The sequence below is a fragment of the Centropristis striata genome, chromosome 24 (assembly GCF_030273125.1).
Source record: "Centropristis striata isolate RG_2023a ecotype Rhode Island chromosome 24, C.striata_1.0, whole genome shotgun sequence".
Lineage (NCBI taxonomy): Eukaryota > Metazoa > Chordata > Actinopteri > Perciformes > Serranidae > Centropristis > Centropristis striata.
Window position 1 is genome coordinate 13,462,729 of NC_081540.1, and position 17,852 is coordinate 13,480,580.

Here is a 17,852-nt window from a genome sequence, read left to right on the forward strand (position 1 = left end):
ACGTTCAAACTCCACACCTTTTATCAGGGTCGATCCAGGTGTCTGCTATCGCTGTAACATTTAAAGGTATTTTGAACTGTCTTATATATTATTTGATGTTGTTGGCATATAGGCTTCTGATATTAAATTGAACAATTGATATTTTATGCTCTGATTTAACCATGATGTTGAACTGATTATCAGCTTGTTGTTGTTAAATAAGCGATTTTCTTGATCAGTTTCATTTTCCATATCTTGTGTTTTATGTTCTGTATAAAAGTCTTTAGTCCCATTTTTACAGAATCTGTAGATCTTGGTGTTTCCTGCATCATATCTCCAGAGGGAGATGAATAATTATTGTCAGTTTTTCTCATGAATCTGTGGTGCATTTAGTCGCTGCGTTTTCATTACCTTGCAGTTTTAGTGTTTTATTGGTGTTAGTCTTCGATAATCAGCACTTTATCTCCTTCTGGTGTCCTGGTCAGTTTGATGAATGTTTTGCAGTTCGTAAGTCCAAGCTCCGTAATCCAAATCAGTTGCAGGAATTTCATTTTAAACGAAGGGCGAGACACACAACGCAGTAACCTGACAGCTGTCCCTCTCACACAGTCAGGTTTAACGGTGTAGATTCACCTCTTTAGGTTCTGCAAGGAATCAGTTCCCTATTCCCAAAAACAGCATCCACAACCTACAATTATTACAAAACTCAGCCGTACGCGTGCTGACGAGGACCAGAGGGCGGGAGCACATTACACCGGTTTTAAAATCACTGCATTGGCTCCCCGTGTGTTTCAGGATTGATTTTAAGGTTATTTTATTAGTTTTTAAATGTCTTAACGGTCTTGGGCCATCTTATCTATCTGATATGCTTTTATTATATCAACCCTCGCGGGTCCTGAGGTCCTCTGGCACCGGCCTTTTAATCATTCCAAGAGTAAAAACTAAAACCTACGGGGAGGCTGCATTCAGCCATTATGGCCCGCGCCTATGGAACAGCCTGCCAGAGGACATCAGGACCACAGAGACTGTTGATGTTTTTAAAAGGAGGCTCAAGACCCACCTGTTTGGTCTAGCTTTTAACTGATTATTTTACTACTTATTTATTTATTTATTCCCATTGTATTTTAGTTTTTATCTTTTATTTTCTATCCCGTTGTCTTTTAGTCTTTTAGTTTTTATCCTGTCCTGTTGTCTTTTAGTCTTTTAGTCTTTTAGTTTTTATCCTGTCCTGTTGTCTTTTAGTTTTTATCCTGTTGTCTTTTAGTCTTTTAGTTTTTATCCTGTCCTGTTGTCTTTTAGTCTTTTAGTTTTTAGCTCCAGTGTTCCCTCATGGGGGCCTCCTCACTGGGGGGGGTGTTGGGTCTGCCCATGGGGATGTGGTCTTGGGGACTCCGTGGGCCCGGGGGACTGGGCGGCTCTGCACCATGTGTGGAGTCCGCCCTGGTCTACCCGGGTCCTGGTGGTCTCTGTGATGGCGTCCTCTATGGCTGTGGGCTCTGCACCTCTCAGTGTGGATGCTCCCACAGGTTGCTTTTTCCTCATCTGGATCCTCGGTGCCTAGCCTCTACACTGTCAATCAATATGTGCTGTGTGTGAGTCTGAGTGTGTTTGTGTGCGTGCATGACTAAATGCGTGTGTGCATGTTTGTGTATGTATACTTACAGATGTGTATGTGAGGGAGGGAGGGGTGGGTTTTGTCATTTTTATTGTTTGTTTTTTTCTTATTTTTTTTTTTTTGTAAAGCACTTTGTGTTGCATTTTTATGTATGAAAAGCGCTATATAAATAAAATTTGATTTGATTTTGATTTGATATTGTTTCTTCAAAGAACCGTTTGTTATCAAGTTCCTTCAAAATCCTCACGAGGTTCATGAAAATAGAAGATTTTAAGGTTCAAGAAATAACCTGTTGTCGTAAGGTTCTCTGAAGAACTAATAGTTAAAGTGTTATTTGCACAACCTTAAAAATGTTCCCCTGTGCCATCACCATGAAGAACCATTTCTGTTCTAACTTGCGCAATTACTTTTAAGGGTGTAGATTAATCTTTTTGGATTCTGAGAGGGATCTTTTACCAGTTGTTTCTTTAAAGAACCGTTTATTATAAAGATCCTCTTCATGTTCTTGAAAGAAGAAGATTTTAAGGTTCCACAAATAACCTTTTGTACTGAGCTAAATACATTTGAATTGAAGTGTCTGTGTTTTTGGGTGTTCAGGCAACCAGACAATCTGCGAAGGGAACTCAGCTGCTGTTACTCTGGCTTGATGTCTTTTGGAGTGTGAAAGCATCAACCCACATGATGGATTTCCGTTACGTTTCCCCAACCCAGCGTGGGTCAGTGGCTGAGGTGGGTGCTGTTTGACTTTTAGTCTCCCGGAGTCTCTGACCTGTATTGTTATTGTCTCTATTCCAGGCTTCCTTTATCATTATAATTATGATAATTGTCTGTCCTGTCTGTCCATCTGTCTGTCTGTCTGTCTGTCTGTCTGTTACTCTCTGTCTCTTTCTATGTGTCTGTCTGTCTCTTACTCTGTTTGTCTCTTTCTATGTGGCTGTCTGTCTGTTACTCTGTTTGTCTCTTTCTATGTGGCTGTCTGTCTGTTACTCTGTCTGTCTCTTTCTATGTGTCTGTCTGTCTGTCTCTTACTCTGTCTGTCTCTTTCTATGTGGCTGTCTGCCTGTTGCTCTGTTTGTCTCTTTCTATGTGGCTGTCTGTCTCTTACTCTGTCTCTTTCTATGTGGCTGTCTGTCTGTTACTCTGTCTGTCTCTTTCTATGTGTCTGTCTGTTACTCTGTCTGTCTCTTTCTATGTGTCTGTCTGTCTCTTACTCTGTTTGTCTCTTTCTATGTGTCTGTCTGTCTCTTACTCTGTTTGTCTCTTTCTATGTGTCTGTCTGTCTCTTACTCTGTTTGTCTCTTTCTATGTGGCTGTCTGTCTGTTACTCTGTCTGTCTCTTTCTATGTGTCTGTCTGTCTGTCTCTTACTCTGTTTGTCTCTTTCTGTGTCTGTCTGTCTCTTACTCTTTGTCTCTTTCTATGTGTCTGTCTGTCTCTTACTCTGTCTGTCTCTTTCTATGTGTCTGTCTGTCCCTTACTCTGTTTGTCTCTTTCTATGTGTCTGTCTGTCTCTTACTCTGTTTGTCTCTTTCTATGTGTCTGTCTGTCTCTTACTCTGTTTGTCTCTTTCTATGTGTCTGTCTGTCTCTTACTCTGTTTGTCTCTTTCTATGTGTCTGTCTGTCTCTTACTCTGTCTGTCTCTTTCTATGTGGCTGTCTGTCTGTTACTCTGTCTGTCTCTTTCTATGTGGCTGTCTGTCTCTTACTCTGTCTGTCTCTTTCTATGTGGCTGTCTGTCTGTTACTCTGTTTGTCTCTTTCTATGTGGCTGTCCGTCTCTTACTCTGTCTGTCTCTTTCTATGTGTCTGTCTGTCTCTTACTCTGTCTCTTTCTATGTGGCTGTCTGTCTCTTACTCTGTCTGTCTCTTTCTATGTGGCTGTCTGTCTCTTACTCTGTCTGTCTCTTTCTATGTGGCTGTCTGTCTCTTACTCTGTCTGTCTCTTTCTATGTGTCTGTCTGTCTCTTACTCTTTGTCTCTTTCTATGTGTCTGTCTGTCCCTTACTCTGTTTGTCTCTTTCTATGTTTCTGTCTGTCTCTTACTCTGTCTGTCTCTTTCTATGTGTCTGTCTGTCCCTTACTCTGTTTGTCTCTTTCTATGTGTCTGTCTGTCTCTTACTCTGTTTGTCTCTTTCTATGTGTCTGTCTGTCTCTTACTCTGTTTGTCTCTTTCTATGTGGCTGTCTGTCTCTTACTCTGTCTGTCTCTTTCCATGTGTCTGTCTGTCTCTTACTCTGTTTGTCTCTTTCTATGTGTCTGTCTGTCTCTTACTCTGTCTGTCTCTTTCTATGTGGCTGTCTGTCTCTTACTCTGTCTGTCTCTTTCTATGTGGCTGTCTGTCTCTTACTCTGTCTGTCTCTTTCTATGTGTCTGTCTGTCTCTTACTCTGTCTGTCTCTTTCTATGTAGCTGTCTGTCTCTTTCTGTCTCTCTAATGATGGGCAGACTTTTCATTATTTTCTTCTCTCATTATCCACAGACTGTGAAAGGCACCGCCATCTTCAAGAACGTCATCAAGATGCGGAACTCGTCCAGAGAGATCATCACCCGCACAACCCAGTTTAACATCAGATTCTCCTGCTCCTACTTAAAGCCTCTTGTCACACCTGTGACCTTCAAAGTCAAAGACAGGTGTGTAGAGATGAGCTGAGTGCCACCTAGAACCAATAGATAAAATGTTCTTTGCAGAACTTAAAAAGGTTCCTTTATGACATCACCATAAAAGAAACACTTCAGTTCTAACTTGAGCATTTGTTTAAGGGTATATATAAATATTTTCAGGTTATGCAAGGAATATTTTATCCGTTTCTTTAAAGAACCTTTTATGATCAAATTCCTCACCAGGAAAAAATCTCACAAGGTTCTTAAAAGTAAAACATTTTGAGGTTCTACAAACAAAATTTTGTCCTGAGGTTCTCTTAAACAATAGGTAAAAGATTCCACACAGAACCTAGAAAGACTATTCCACGCCCTTAAAAATAGCTGTTCAAGTAAGAACATAAGTGGCTCTGTAATGGTTATTCCACAGGGAAACCTTTTTAGAACACTTTACCTATTGGTTGAAGTTATAGTTTAAGAGCTGAAGTGTGTGCGCTCTGCAGCTCTGTGGTTCAGAGGTACACCGATGGAAATTGGCACTTCAACCTGACAACGCTCAGCTACACTGGTCCCGCACAGATGAACCCTATCGATCAGGACACTGAGATCCAGCTGGCCCCGAAGGTCTCGGTGGAGCTGACCTCGGACATTGGGAGGAACCGCCTGGTCCACCTGGTGGTCAGGTCCCGCTGGGCAACCAGCCATGTGGCTCCTCATAGTACTCCTAAGGACAGTCTGATCCCAGACGGGTAAGAACATGCTGTCACGGTTCATTTATTTACAAATGTAAAGACATATATAGACATTCAAATAATAAATAAAATATATTAGTGTGAGGATCAAGGTTATTATAATTAACTAAAACTAACGAAATAACGAAAACTAGAATTGAAAAAACATTTCGTTAACTGAAATAGAAATAAAAACGAGAGTTTTTTAAAAAACGATAACTAACTGAAACTGTATTGTCCGTTTACAGAACTAACTAAAACTAACTAAAATTATAGTGAAAATGTCCTTAGTTTTCGTTTTTGTCGACTTTTTTCATTCATAATTCAGTGTTTCTATTTGAACATGCAACACATGGTAAATATGTTTACTGAGACTGGGACGTCTACACTCCAACCAAAATTCAAAACAGTTAATAACCTTATTGGGGCTGAGATGATAAACCAAAGGAAATAAAGGCAAAATGTATTATGACCTCTTTGAATCTGGCACCCAACACATTACAAAAAAACTAAAACTAACACTAAAACTAATAAAAACTAAACTAAAACTAGAAAACTCACTCTAAAAAATAACTAAAACTAACTGAATTTGAAGACAAAAATTCACAACGAAATTAAAACTAATGAAAAATCCAAAACTATTATAACCTTGGTGAGGATCACCTGCTCATGTCTGACTTGTTGTTTTGTACAGATGTTCAAATGAGGCGAGGATGAAAGTTCTGAGTAACGGAGAGAAAACATCCAACTTCTTCTCTTTCGACATGCTCCAGTTCTCCGAGCAAAATGGGGATGTCTGCCTACGCTGTGAGATGGAGCTGTGCAACAAACTTCAGGGATCCTGCACTAAGGTCAGCAGGGGAGGAGTTTAAATTACTGCTTACTGCTGAAAGGAATCTGACAGCTTTGAAGAGAGATACATGTACTGCTGTGGATGTGGCCACAGATCAACAGCTTTTAGACACCTAATCAAATCTCTATCAGTTTAAGTGTACGATATACACTACTGGTCAAAAGTTTTAGAACACACCAACTTTTCCAGAATTTAATTGAAAATGATGCAGTTTAATGTCTCAGTCTACTCTGAAATGAATGCACATTTGCAACATTTAAAATTCTTTATTGAGCATGATAGTGTTTTGAAAAAAAAAAAAGATTCAAAATCACATTTTATGTTGAACTAAAGGACTAAAAAAAGACACAAAATGACCAAAAAAAGACACAAAATGACCAAAAAAAGACACAAAATGACTAAAAAAAGACACAAAATGACTTACAAAGACATGAAAAGAACTAAAAAATGGACAAAATAGCCCAAGACTCCATAGAGTTAAGTTGTTAACCCATTTCTTGTTCCCCGAAAAAAGACCTACTTACATAATTCTGAAATGTACATTATCTTTCAGTTTTGGTTAACATTACCTTTTTTTATTTACCTCTGGCAGTTCACCACTTACCTTCGTACCCTTTCAAGCTGTTCATTTGACTTGAACTGCTTGAATTTCAATAAAAATGGAAAAATTGGGGTGTTCTAAAACTTTTGACCGGTAGTGTATGTATGATATTTTCTCCTCAATTCCTTGCTGTCAGACAGCTCTTTTTGACGGGAACTGAATCTGTTATCTATGTTCCCTTAAAAGCCACCAGAGCTAATTTACAAAAACAGTAATTTTACCTCACAGCATACAGGAGCTGTCATTAGTGTGTTTGTGCTGTAAGAGACTTTTACATGTGGACTAATGTGGCGTCCAAAGCAGTATGTTCTATGCTGTGATCTCCAAACTTATCACGCCTAATGGTGACTCAGCGAAAAAACTTGATGATGATGTCATAGCAAACGTGAAACTACAATTTTGGTCCCTTGACAGGTATGGAACTTTTTAAAACTCCTCAAAAAGGATTCAACAAATCCATCTCAAATTTTGTTAACAGAATTTTAAGACATTATTGATGGTAAACCGCAAAGCCTTTGAGTTTTTGTGAAACAGTGTTGCTGTGGCGAGTACTTAAAAAAGAGTTTTACCTGAAAAACCTACAGTGTTGACCGTTGTGAAGCCATCGCTGTCTAAAGTCTCACACCTCACCGTCCTCTGTGTCCAACAGAAATGCTCAGTGAAGAAGAAGTGGGGGAGAGCCGGCCCTCATCGCTATGACCTGGAAGATATCAAGCCTCCTCCTTTTGACCTATCATGTGGTATGTTTGATTTTCATTTGTTGTCATTAGAGCTTCTCCAAATCAAAATGTTTTCTATGTGTACCAATGAATGTCCTCTTTACAGACATGCCCACTTTATTCTGATAACATGCAGTTTTTCTCCTGCAGTAAAATGTGTTATTTTCACCTATAATGTTTCTGCATACTGGGGTCTGTGAGTTGCATAAATCGGGCATGACTGGAAAGATGAGACTCTTGTGGATTCAATGAGTCGGGAGAAGCTGCTGAGTCATGAAAACGTCTTTAGAACTACTCCTGAGTCCTAAAAGTCACCTGAGTCTTACAATGTACTCCCGAGGGTTGAGAAGTACTCCCAAGACTTTAAAAGTATACTACGGCTTCTTCAGAAGTACTTCAGAGACTTTAGAAGTATACTACGGCTTCTTCAGAAGTACTTCAGAGACTTTAGAAGTATACTACGGCTTCTTCAGAAGTACTTCAGAGACTTTAGAAGTATACTACGGCTTCTTCATAAGTACTCCCAAGACTTTAGAAGTATACTACAGCTTCTTCAGAAGTACTCCCAAGACTTTAGAGGTATACTACAGCTTATTCAGAAGTACTCCAAACTTTAGAAGTATACTACAGCTTCTTTAGAAGTACTCCAGAGACTTTAGAGGTATACTACAGCTTATTCAGAAGTACTCCAAACTTTAGAAGTATACTACAGCTTCTTTAGAAGTACTCCAGAGACTTTAGAAGTATACTACAGCTTCTTCAGAAGTACTCCAGAGACTTTAGAAGTATACTACAGCTTCTTCAGAAGTACTCCCAAGACTTTAGAAGTATACTACGGCTTCTTCAGAAGTACTTCAGAGACTTTAGAAGTATACTACGGCTTCTTCAGAAGTACTTCAGAGACTTTAGAAGTATACTACAGCTTCTTTAGAAGTACTTCAGAGACTTTAGAAGTATACCACGGCTTCTTTAGAAGTACTTCAGAGACTTTAGAAGTATACTACGGCTTCTTCAGAAGTACTTCAGAGACTTTAGAAGTATACTACAGCTTCTTTAGAAGTACTTCAGAGACTTTAGAAGTATACCACAGCTTCTTTAGAAGTACTTCAGAGACTTTAGAAGTATACTACGGCTTCTTCAGAAGTACTTCAGAGACTTTAGAAGTATACTACAGCTTCTTTAGAAGTACTTCAGAGACTTTAGAAGTATACTACAGCTTCTTTAGAAGTACTCCCAAGGGTTTTGAGGGAGCATGGTAACGGCTTTAACATCCTGGTATCATAATTTTCTAATAATGTATTCTTTTACAATTTATTTCAATGAATTAACTCATTTTAAATCCAGATTTATGAAGACCTCGGCTCAGAGTTCCGAGCTGCATCTCAGATTAATCTTCAGATAATGAGCATCATGTGACATTTGTTTTCATCTGATTGTCTTTCAGGTGAACCCTGACTTGAAGCTTCGTCCCCGACAAACGGGCCTGAAATCTCTGAGTGTTATTTTTGCTGGCAGATCATTTTCACATGCACCTGAGAAGACGTTTATTTATTTATTTTTTGCATAATCTGTGGGGTTTTGATTAAATCCAGTGATTCTTTAAAATTCTTATGGGATTTTGAAATTTAACAATCGGTGGTGAAAGAATAGAAATTAAGGACAAAAGTAATCAAGAGGTTTTGTTTACTTTGTGGACTCCTGACCGGAACTGGGTTCTTTTAAAATGTACATTGCCATCACAAAGTTTAGAATAACCTGATACATTCCTCCAATAATAGAGATAAAAAGAGAAGATTTTGCCAAATGTTTCATTTAAAAAAATAGTTTTTATTTAGAAGATATGGTTATGGTATGCTAAAGTATTTAGAATATATGCAAAACTATTTCTGTTCATTGGCATGTAACATAATTAAAATGTGATTTAAAATGGATTAATACAAATTAAAATGCTTGTTGCTCTTTTCCAGAAAACAAGTTTTCGATTTCTAATCAAGACTTTTTAAATTTGTAAACAAAATTTTGAATTTTAAACAAAACTTTATTTTTTTAAATAAAATGTTTAGACTTTTGAACAAAACTTTTTGGTTTGTATACAAAAAAAAGAAGCTCTGCGGCAAGAAGGAACATGATGTGAATGTAAATGTTAAATGAAGAATGTCCAGCACTTCTTTATTATATTATTATTACTATCAGCAAAAGAAAACCCAAAAAAATGCAATAAAGTCTGTGGGAAAAGAAAGCTGAGTTTCAGTGGTTTATTCTTATTCATTTGGGACTTGTGTTGGTTAGTTTCTGCATGCGGGGAGTTTTTGTTGCTGTTGAAACAAAACTTTTTGATTTGCAAACAAATATTTTGGATTTAGTGTTATATAGTGTTGTTTTTCTTTTGCAAAAGAAACAGAAAATGTTCAAAGCACAGGGACAAATGAGGTTCAATCGAAAAATTAATCGGGTTACAAATATCTTCCCATAATTTAGTTGAGAAAGGGCAAGACCAAAATAAATGAAAAACACCTTCAGGGTGTCCTTCACAGAAAGAGCAGTTTAAGTCTATGTCTTTCTTACGGAAGCGCATTGCATTCACTGGATAAAAAAAAAATAGACAACTTATCTCATAATTACGAGATCTTTTCTCGTAATTACGAGATCTTTTCTGGTCATTACGAGATCTTTTCTCGTAATTATGAGATCCTGATCTCGTAATTACGAGAAAATATCTCGTAGGCTAATTATGAGAAAAGATCTCGTAATTATGAAATCAGGATCTCGTAATTATGAGATAAGGTGTCTATTTTTTATCCAATGAATGCAATGCGCTTCCGTCCTTTCTTACATCGTTGTAAAAAAAAAACTTTAGATGGGTAAATTCTGTAAATTATCTTGACAGATACTTCTTTAAACTTCTTATTGATTATATATCTAGAAGGTAAATCCCAGATCTTTTTCTAGTTAAGGTTATTAATAAGGTTATTCCAATAGGTTGTTACATATGGAGTTGATAAGACTTCTTTCTGAAATAAAGAGCGTATATTAATATACAGTATATATTATACTGTTGCGTGCAGAGGAGAAACAAATTTGGCCGATAATGATGGATTTTGTTTCGAACATAGTTCAATTGAAAAGGCGAGCTTACGTCACGACGTAATAATGACGTATGCTTGTTCAACCGGATGTGCGCAGTTGTTAATGGATAATTTTTAACAAGTTTAATCTGATTGAAACCCGTTTGGGCCTGTAGAGGACACCTGGACTGACATGACTGGTTTGATAAGGTTAGTTGACGGAGAAAGTGAGAAGGCCCGGACCCTCCTGTCGGTATAAACCATACAGTCTATGGTATAAACTCAACCGGGGCTGTAAACAAGCTAGTTAGCAGTTAGCCACGTGCTAAACACGGGCTACTAGTTAGCTTAGTTCGCTAATCGGAAGAGAAGTGAAACCTTTCAATTTTAAGGTCACGTTAGGTCACTTTGAGGACGCTTTTCCATCTGAGCCGACTTGTTATTAAGTCACAGAACATTTCCAGAAATTGACTTAACGAAGTATGTACTTTAAAGTGTGTTTTGTTAGTTTAAATCAACCGCAACAAGCGGCCGCAAACTTGCTAATTAGCACTGTTAAGTAAAAGGCCTCACATACTCCTCTTAACCCATAAGAACACATGGTGACACCCGTGTAACAAACACTTTAAATCTTCTATAATCTCCCATATTCAGCTTTATGCTTTACATTAACTCATTAAGTCCCTAAGTGACGTATACTCAACACCCTGGTGTGGTGGGCACGTGACTGTGACTGGAAACAAATGTGGAAAAGTAGCTTATTTTTTGTTACCAGGCTTAGTTTAAACCCATTTAACAAATCTAATCCATTTAAAGAGTGTCCTGTATTGCATTTAACTTGATCTGACCATATTTCCAGGACAAATTAAAGTCACAATTTGATAAATGTTTTAATGGACTATGGTGCGGAAATAATATCAGTTGCTACACTAGAAAAACACCAACGTGCATTTCAAGCGTCGGCTACACGTCAGCAGATATATTAGCAGATATTCAAAAGGGATCTGGTGTGTGTCCTATGTTAGGGTTAACTCAAAGAACGATGTTAAGCTTTATATTAGAGGTACAAAGGCCCCAAAGTGACATTATGATGACTTTAATGTTAACAACAAAAAGTAGTCGAAAAAGGCCTCACCTTCTTCAAACGTGATGTTTAATTGGCATATATTTTTTATGGAGTTCGGCTTAAAAACATACAAGTATAACAAATGATTAATGTTAACAGCAGAAAGTAAACAATAACTTAAAGACTGTTTATTTAGTGATAAAACTCATCTGATAAACAGCAGCCCTGTGCTTAATCTACCTTCCAGGTCTGTTAACTTTTATTTGACTGTCGTCATGTGGATTATGTTTTTGCACAACGTTGAGCAATGTTTGCAGAACATCTACTGTGGTTCCTTTTATTCCTGATATGACACAACTCTTTTATCATCTATTAATATGTTGTGTATGTTTGGTATTTCCTTTATTGAGACTTTAATATAACAGTTGTTATATTTGAAAAGTTATAAGAAGACAGATTTCCAATGTGTTTTTCTTCACTGTAGCTCTGTCTTTCTTTCACAGACAGGCATGAGACAGGGCAGTGTGTTCTCACAATATATGATCTTGTTTAGGCTAGATACAACAACACACCCACACACACAATGGCCATCATTTATCAAATGAGCGTACGACAGAAAGTGAGCGTAAAGTGTGTGTACAACCATTTTTACGCAAGGCTCGGCATTTATCAATTTGGACGTGAGCGGAGGGTACGATCAGATCTCATGTCTGGTCTCAGTTTATTGATGCTTGTGACTACTCGCTACTTCACCGACTTTTACAAATGGCATGTGTTGTTGTGGCGTTGAGTACATTTACATTTACATTTAGTCATTTAGCAGACGCTTTTATCCAAAGGGACTTACAACAAGAAAAAAAAGCAAACAATCGTGCAGTAAGAGCTATTAGTGCATCAATAAGTGTTGGTGACAATTTTGTAAGGAGTAGAATTATCAAGGAGTAGAATTATCGAGTACTACGTCACATCCTGCTTAGTGTTCTATCCAATCAGCAACCAGGCTTTTTTCAGGGGAGAAAAATGGCCCTGCTCTTCGACAGGGACTCAAAAGTCCGGTCAAATGACAGCCATGTCAATGCCTTGGACGGCTCATATTCAAATTAGGGGAGTTTCGGCAAGTGAGACCCGCCTCATTCCAGGTATTCAACTGCAGTGGAAAAACAGCTAAAGTTGTCTTATCTCCTCTTGTCACCTTTTCACAGTTTGATGTGTTTTTTGTGTTAAATGATTAATGAGTTAGTTTTTTTGTCTCCACAGTTCAGGAAGCATTGTGCTCTGGCTGTTCCTGGCTTACAGATGGGACACAGGTGAGTCCATTTTAACATGTTTAATAAAAATAAATATATCTTTAGTTAAAGAAGAAATGGGCAGCGACCATTCCAAAAAATAATTTAACTTTGAAGAACAGTGTCCTGATTAACCCTCTGAACCCCAAACTGCAGATTCAGGGCGTTTCTTGCTCTTTTTACATTTTACTCAGTGTAGTCTTATGTAAGTATATGTACAATATGTGAGTCGTGCATGGAATCAGCACAATCATGACTAGAAGTGGGAACAATTAAATCATGTTTTTTGTGCAGAATTACATAGTTATAATGATATAAATCAGAAAAGAAAAAACAAGTTGAATTTTTCTGATAATTAAAAAAAGAAAAATGGAATACAATTGAATGTATATATACAACACTTTGCCACATGCTCACCAGTGTAACGAATGTTAGGTCTACATATTCTACATATTGAGCTATTTCCATGTTTCCAGCCTCTCCTCTCTACTCAGTGTATGCAGATTTTCAGTGAATATTTGTCACGTGACCGTTTGTCTCAGCAAAATCAGTCATGGCTTCACATTGTCACTGAGGAGCATGAGGAGAATTTAATGTTTTTAATAGGGTCTGATTAGTGCAAACACTTGGACACATTTTAAATGACACGTAGAATCAAGTGTGAGGGTGTGAGGGTTGATAAGTAAACACACGGGTGACAACTGTTTGTCTCACAGTGACCTGCCAGTCCAGAGTCCAGGTTTACATTGGAGACGACGTCCTGCTGCCGTGCCAATACAGCATACCTCCGTCTGAGACCGTCTCCGTCTTCTGGAGGGACAAGGACGACAGCGTCGTGCTGGACATCAGACAGAGCGTAGCAGACCTTTCAACCCAGAACCAGAAGTTCCGTGGTCGAGTGTTTAGCGACCAGAGCTTGTACAAAAAGGGGAACTTCTCTATTGAGGTGAAGAATGTGCAGCGGTCTGACGGTGGTCAGTATGACTGCAACATCCCGAGTAAGAGCTTCAAGCATAGCGTCTCGCTCACTGTCTCAGGTTTGTACGACTCCAGCAGGTTTTTATACATACAGTACAGGCCAAAAGTTTGGACACACACCTTCTCATTCAGTGCGTTTTCTTTATTTTCATGACTATTTACATTGTAGATTCTCACTGAAGACATCAAAACTATGAATGAACACATATGGAATTATGTACTTAACAAAAAAGTGTGAAATAACTGAAAACATGTCTTGTATTTTAGATTCTTCAAAGTAACCACCCTTTGCTTACTAGAATATAAGACATGTTTTCAGTTATTTCACACTTTTTTGTTAAGTACATAATTCCACATGTGTTCATTAATAGTTTTGATGAATCTACAATGTAAATAGTCATGAAAATAAAGGAAACGCATTGAATGAGAAGGTGTGTCCAAACTTTTGGCCTGAACTGTACATGTTATCGTTGGTACATAAACCACAAGCTATGTGTTAGTGTCTTGATGTTTAATGGTGCCTGACAAAATCCCAAAATTAAACCTATAATTGATTAATATGCAATTAGATGATCCAGAAATAATATAAAAATATATTACAAATGTTTCAGTTTTTTAGTTTTTTAAACCTTTGTATTAAATACCCTTATTATTAAGTACACAAAAATGGTAAAATACATTTAAGTAAATATATGTACACTTAAAAAGTAAATACATTTAGGAATCTATAAGTCTCAATCCAATTAATTAATAATTATAATTTATATATCATTCAAATACTTTTCTCAATTAGTTTCCTTTTATTCTTTTACTTTTGAACTAAATTTAGCATTTATTTTAGATTTGTTTTAAAACATATTTATCCATTCTTAGATTAATTTCTGTATTTATTTAGTTATCTCTATGGTTTTCTTTTAACATGTCTTCATTGTTTTGAATGAATGGCTGTCATTCAAAATGACAAATACATTTCAATAAGTAATAACTAAAAGGAAATTAAATAGGTAAGTAAATTAAAAAACAAAACAATTAAATGCCAACATTAATTTTAAAAAAATATTTTTAGCAGAATTCTTCATTCTTGTCATGTTAAATGTTTAGTTTCACAGTCTGTTCTTGGCTTTGGAAACAGCAGATGAGAAAACAGCCTCACCTCATTGGTTGGTTGTTCCAGAGCTTTCTATTGTATCACACAATCTTAGTTGAATTTGTTTTTCTTTCATCATTTTTTAACTGATATAATTATTATTATAATGTAATGTATATTTATGTAGGGGGCAGTATTCCCAGGAAAAAAAGCAGACTTTTCTAAATACAAGTGATTAAATTTACAAGATGAAAAGTAACAAATGAATTAGAAAAATCTTCTGTTTCTACTGTGTCTAACAGAGTGAGAGTTTCAGTGTATGGTCCGAGCTGATCCAGGATCAGGTGTTGACCCTGTTGTGTTCATTTTGCAGGTGAACGTGTTGCAACAGTAGGACCCACCGTTGGAAATACAGCGGTAACACTAAAGTGCCTCCACACGCTTCTTCTTCTTCTGTCTTTGATATGTTATTGTTTTTAAGGAGGCAGGAAGCCACATACCTGGCAGCTTTGACACTAAAGTATCGAGTGTGTAAAGAATATAGTATGAAGAAAATAGCTTTGATTTCATGAATTAATCAGACTTCACTCATCAGCTCTCATTTAATCAGAGATAATTGAAAGTAATCCCAAAGTCGCTTATTTATTTTATTTGTACCATTCTGGGGATTTAACAACCAATAATTCTAATATTTGCTACTATTGCGAGCTAAATAGCACCTTACGAACATTAAAGCTGAACTCCAATGAGGAAGGTGTTCATAATAAATCAGCAGTCAAAAGACACATTTAATGAAAATAAAAGGTGGTCAGAATTGGCTGCACTGGGAAGCTTTTGCATAGTATGTTTTCCTTTAAAAAAATCATCAATCCACCGTTTATCATAAAGAAACTGTATAAATATAAGTATAAATTCCAATTTATTCCAATTTTTTTTTAATCAGAGAAATTCAACTTTACTTTTTTTCTTTTTTTATGACTTAGTTCATGATAATAACTATCATTCTGTACAAAAACATAATTGAGTTGTACCTTTTTCTAGCCATCAGGACAGGCTGCAGGACTTACAGATTCTAAACATATTTTATACATTTTTTACATATTGCAGTGAAAAATGAGGACACGGAAGTAAATTTAAAAAGAGCAAGAAACACACTGAATCTTCTTGTTGGGGTTCAGATGGTTAAACTTCCTTAAAGAACACCATTAAAACTGAATAATTAAATTTGTCTGATTTACTGGCTGAAAAAAACAGATGACTGAAATACCAATATTCATAATAATTAGAGAACAGGGGAAAAATACCCTGACTGTCCACTGGAGGGGGCTGGAACAGTTTATCCTGCTGCTGACATCACTCTGTTTTGCTGCTACGTATGTTTGTTTCTATGCAGATGATGCAGAACTCTTCATTTCAACTCTGCACTATGCACCATCTGTGTTATTTGATGAAGTTTTATTTGTTAATATTATTTGACACCAAAGCAAGGTTCCAAACGTCACTTCATTTTATTTTCTTATATATATTTATGAATGCATAAAACAAAGAGCAACTTTTCAAGTGCTATAAGCTACATCCAAGACGTGATGTAAAACATGTCAAATTTAAACATTAAGGGACCTCAAGACAAAAAAATGTCTAAAAATGTTGAACTATATCTTTTAGGTCAAACAACTGAAGAATATTACATGATAATTAAAATGATTTAAGGAAACAATGTATCCATCAAAAATAACAAATGTTGTATTTTTGTTGTGTTTGTAATAAGATATTCAAAAATACTTTTTAATTGGATATGTTGATTATTTGATATGTTTTTTTCTAATCTGTTGTGAAGGTCATGTTTTTTTTAAATTATTGGCATTTATCGCTCTGATAATTTAAGTATAAACAGAAATATATGTTACATATTCAACAATACTTCAATCTCAGCACGCTGAGGCTAACCGCAAACGTCCCTATAAAATAGTCCCCAGAGCTGTAAGTCGCATGATTCGTCAAGCTGAATTGATGCCACTGTATAGACCCGACAGCTCAGTGTTACAAAACTTTGTTAGAAAAAGTAATAAAAACGAAGCTGAAAAAAGTGACATTTCTGTCAAAATAATTTTTGAGCAGCACTGCGAAGCCATGATTGATTCTGCTGAGATGAACGATCACGTGAAAAATATTCACTGAAAATCTGTTTACACAGAGCAGAGAGGAGAGGAGAGGAGAGGAGAGGCTGGAAACATGGGAATAGTTCAATGTGTAGAATATGTGGAGCAAGCTTCTTTTCTTTTTTTTTTCTTTTTTTTTTTTTTTTTACAAAATTTGTGACACTTGGAAAAGTGTTTCATTTTCATTTTTGATTGCTCCCACTTCAAGCCATTATTGTGCTGTTTCCATAGAGTGGCAGGACTTCCTTAACATTATTATACATTTAACATACAAAATTGCAGTGAAAACCGATTCTAGAAACTAACTCAGATTCACTCAGAGCATTTCTCGAAAACTTGATAAATGAGTAAAATATACACATTTTATTGATTAATTAATTAAAGCCTAGGGCTGTTGATCATATTTTTGGTGCATTTTATTGGCATATTAATTAATTTTTAATTTTGACTTCATCCATCCCCAATATCCAGTAGTTGGTTTGAACAATTCTGATGCGAAATATTTGTCAGCGAGTATTTTGTGTTTTCCTGCTGTGTAAATGTTCTTGTTACATTACTTCATAGTATACATTGTACACTTTATTTATTACCATGTTTATTTAAAGTTGTAACTAACATTTCTACATATCTACATTTAATATGTAATACCTGAGTGGTTTTGTCATAGAAGATGTTTTTATTTTATTTTTATAAACAGCTTTATTAAGTATTTCTTTAAGTAAAATTGTCTTTTGGACAAATGGACAACTTGTTTTACTGGATGTCACAATCAGTTGTTTGCAGTTCAGATATTAATTGTTTATATTTTCAAAGCACTTTTTTTTTAAATTATAATTGAAACATGTCTGAAAAATTGTTTGAGTTTGTTTAATTCTGAAATAAAAAGTGAAATGAATGTGTTTTATCTGCAAAAGCGACTTCCTGCCACCAGATGGAGCCACTTCTGATATTTCTTAGTGAAGGAACTGCTGCTTGTAGCAATAGTACTATAACTGTCAGTGCAGCTACTTCTACTGTAATAATGCTTCTACAGGTACTTCTAGTACTACTAGTATTAATATCACTACTATCACCCGATTATAACTGCTACTTTTTATACTATTACTCCGAATCATTTA

The 17,852-nt window shown here is 36.2% G+C and overlaps 1 protein-coding gene and 1 long non-coding RNA gene across 2 annotated transcripts; both read left to right on the forward strand.

Annotated features, from left to right (window-relative positions):
- Nucleotides 1–5,726: 5,726 nt before the first annotated feature.
- LOC131962997 (uncharacterized) lies at nucleotides 5,727–9,303 on the forward strand. Its single transcript, XR_009389985.1, has 3 exons — nucleotides 5,727–5,771; nucleotides 7,024–7,114; nucleotides 8,538–9,303. It is a non-coding gene; the product is annotated as an uncharacterized LOC131962997 (long non-coding RNA).
- Nucleotides 9,304–10,241: 938 nt separating this feature from the next.
- On the forward strand, nucleotides 10,242–15,310 carry LOC131963061 (V-set domain-containing T-cell activation inhibitor 1-like). The gene is made up of 4 exons (XM_059328197.1): nucleotides 10,242–10,368; nucleotides 12,482–12,531; nucleotides 13,227–13,547; nucleotides 14,949–15,310. Exons 1-4 carry the CDS (start codon nucleotides 10,352–10,354, stop codon nucleotides 15,053–15,055), a joined length of 495 nt encoding a protein of 164 aa, XP_059184180.1. The 5' UTR covers nucleotides 10,242–10,351; the 3' UTR covers nucleotides 15,056–15,310.
- Nucleotides 15,311–17,852: the final 2,542 nt, after the last annotated feature.

Excerpts from the sequence above, each read along its gene's own strand:
- LOC131963061 (XM_059328197.1), top strand. Across the intron at positions 12,532-13,226 it reads GGCTTACAGATGGGACACAG|TGACCTGCCAGTCCAGAGTC; the intron begins GTGAGTCCATTT and ends TTTGTCTCACAG. Across the intron at positions 13,548-14,948 it reads CGTCTCGCTCACTGTCTCAG|GTGAACGTGTTGCAACAGTA; the intron begins GTTTGTACGACT and ends TTCATTTTGCAG.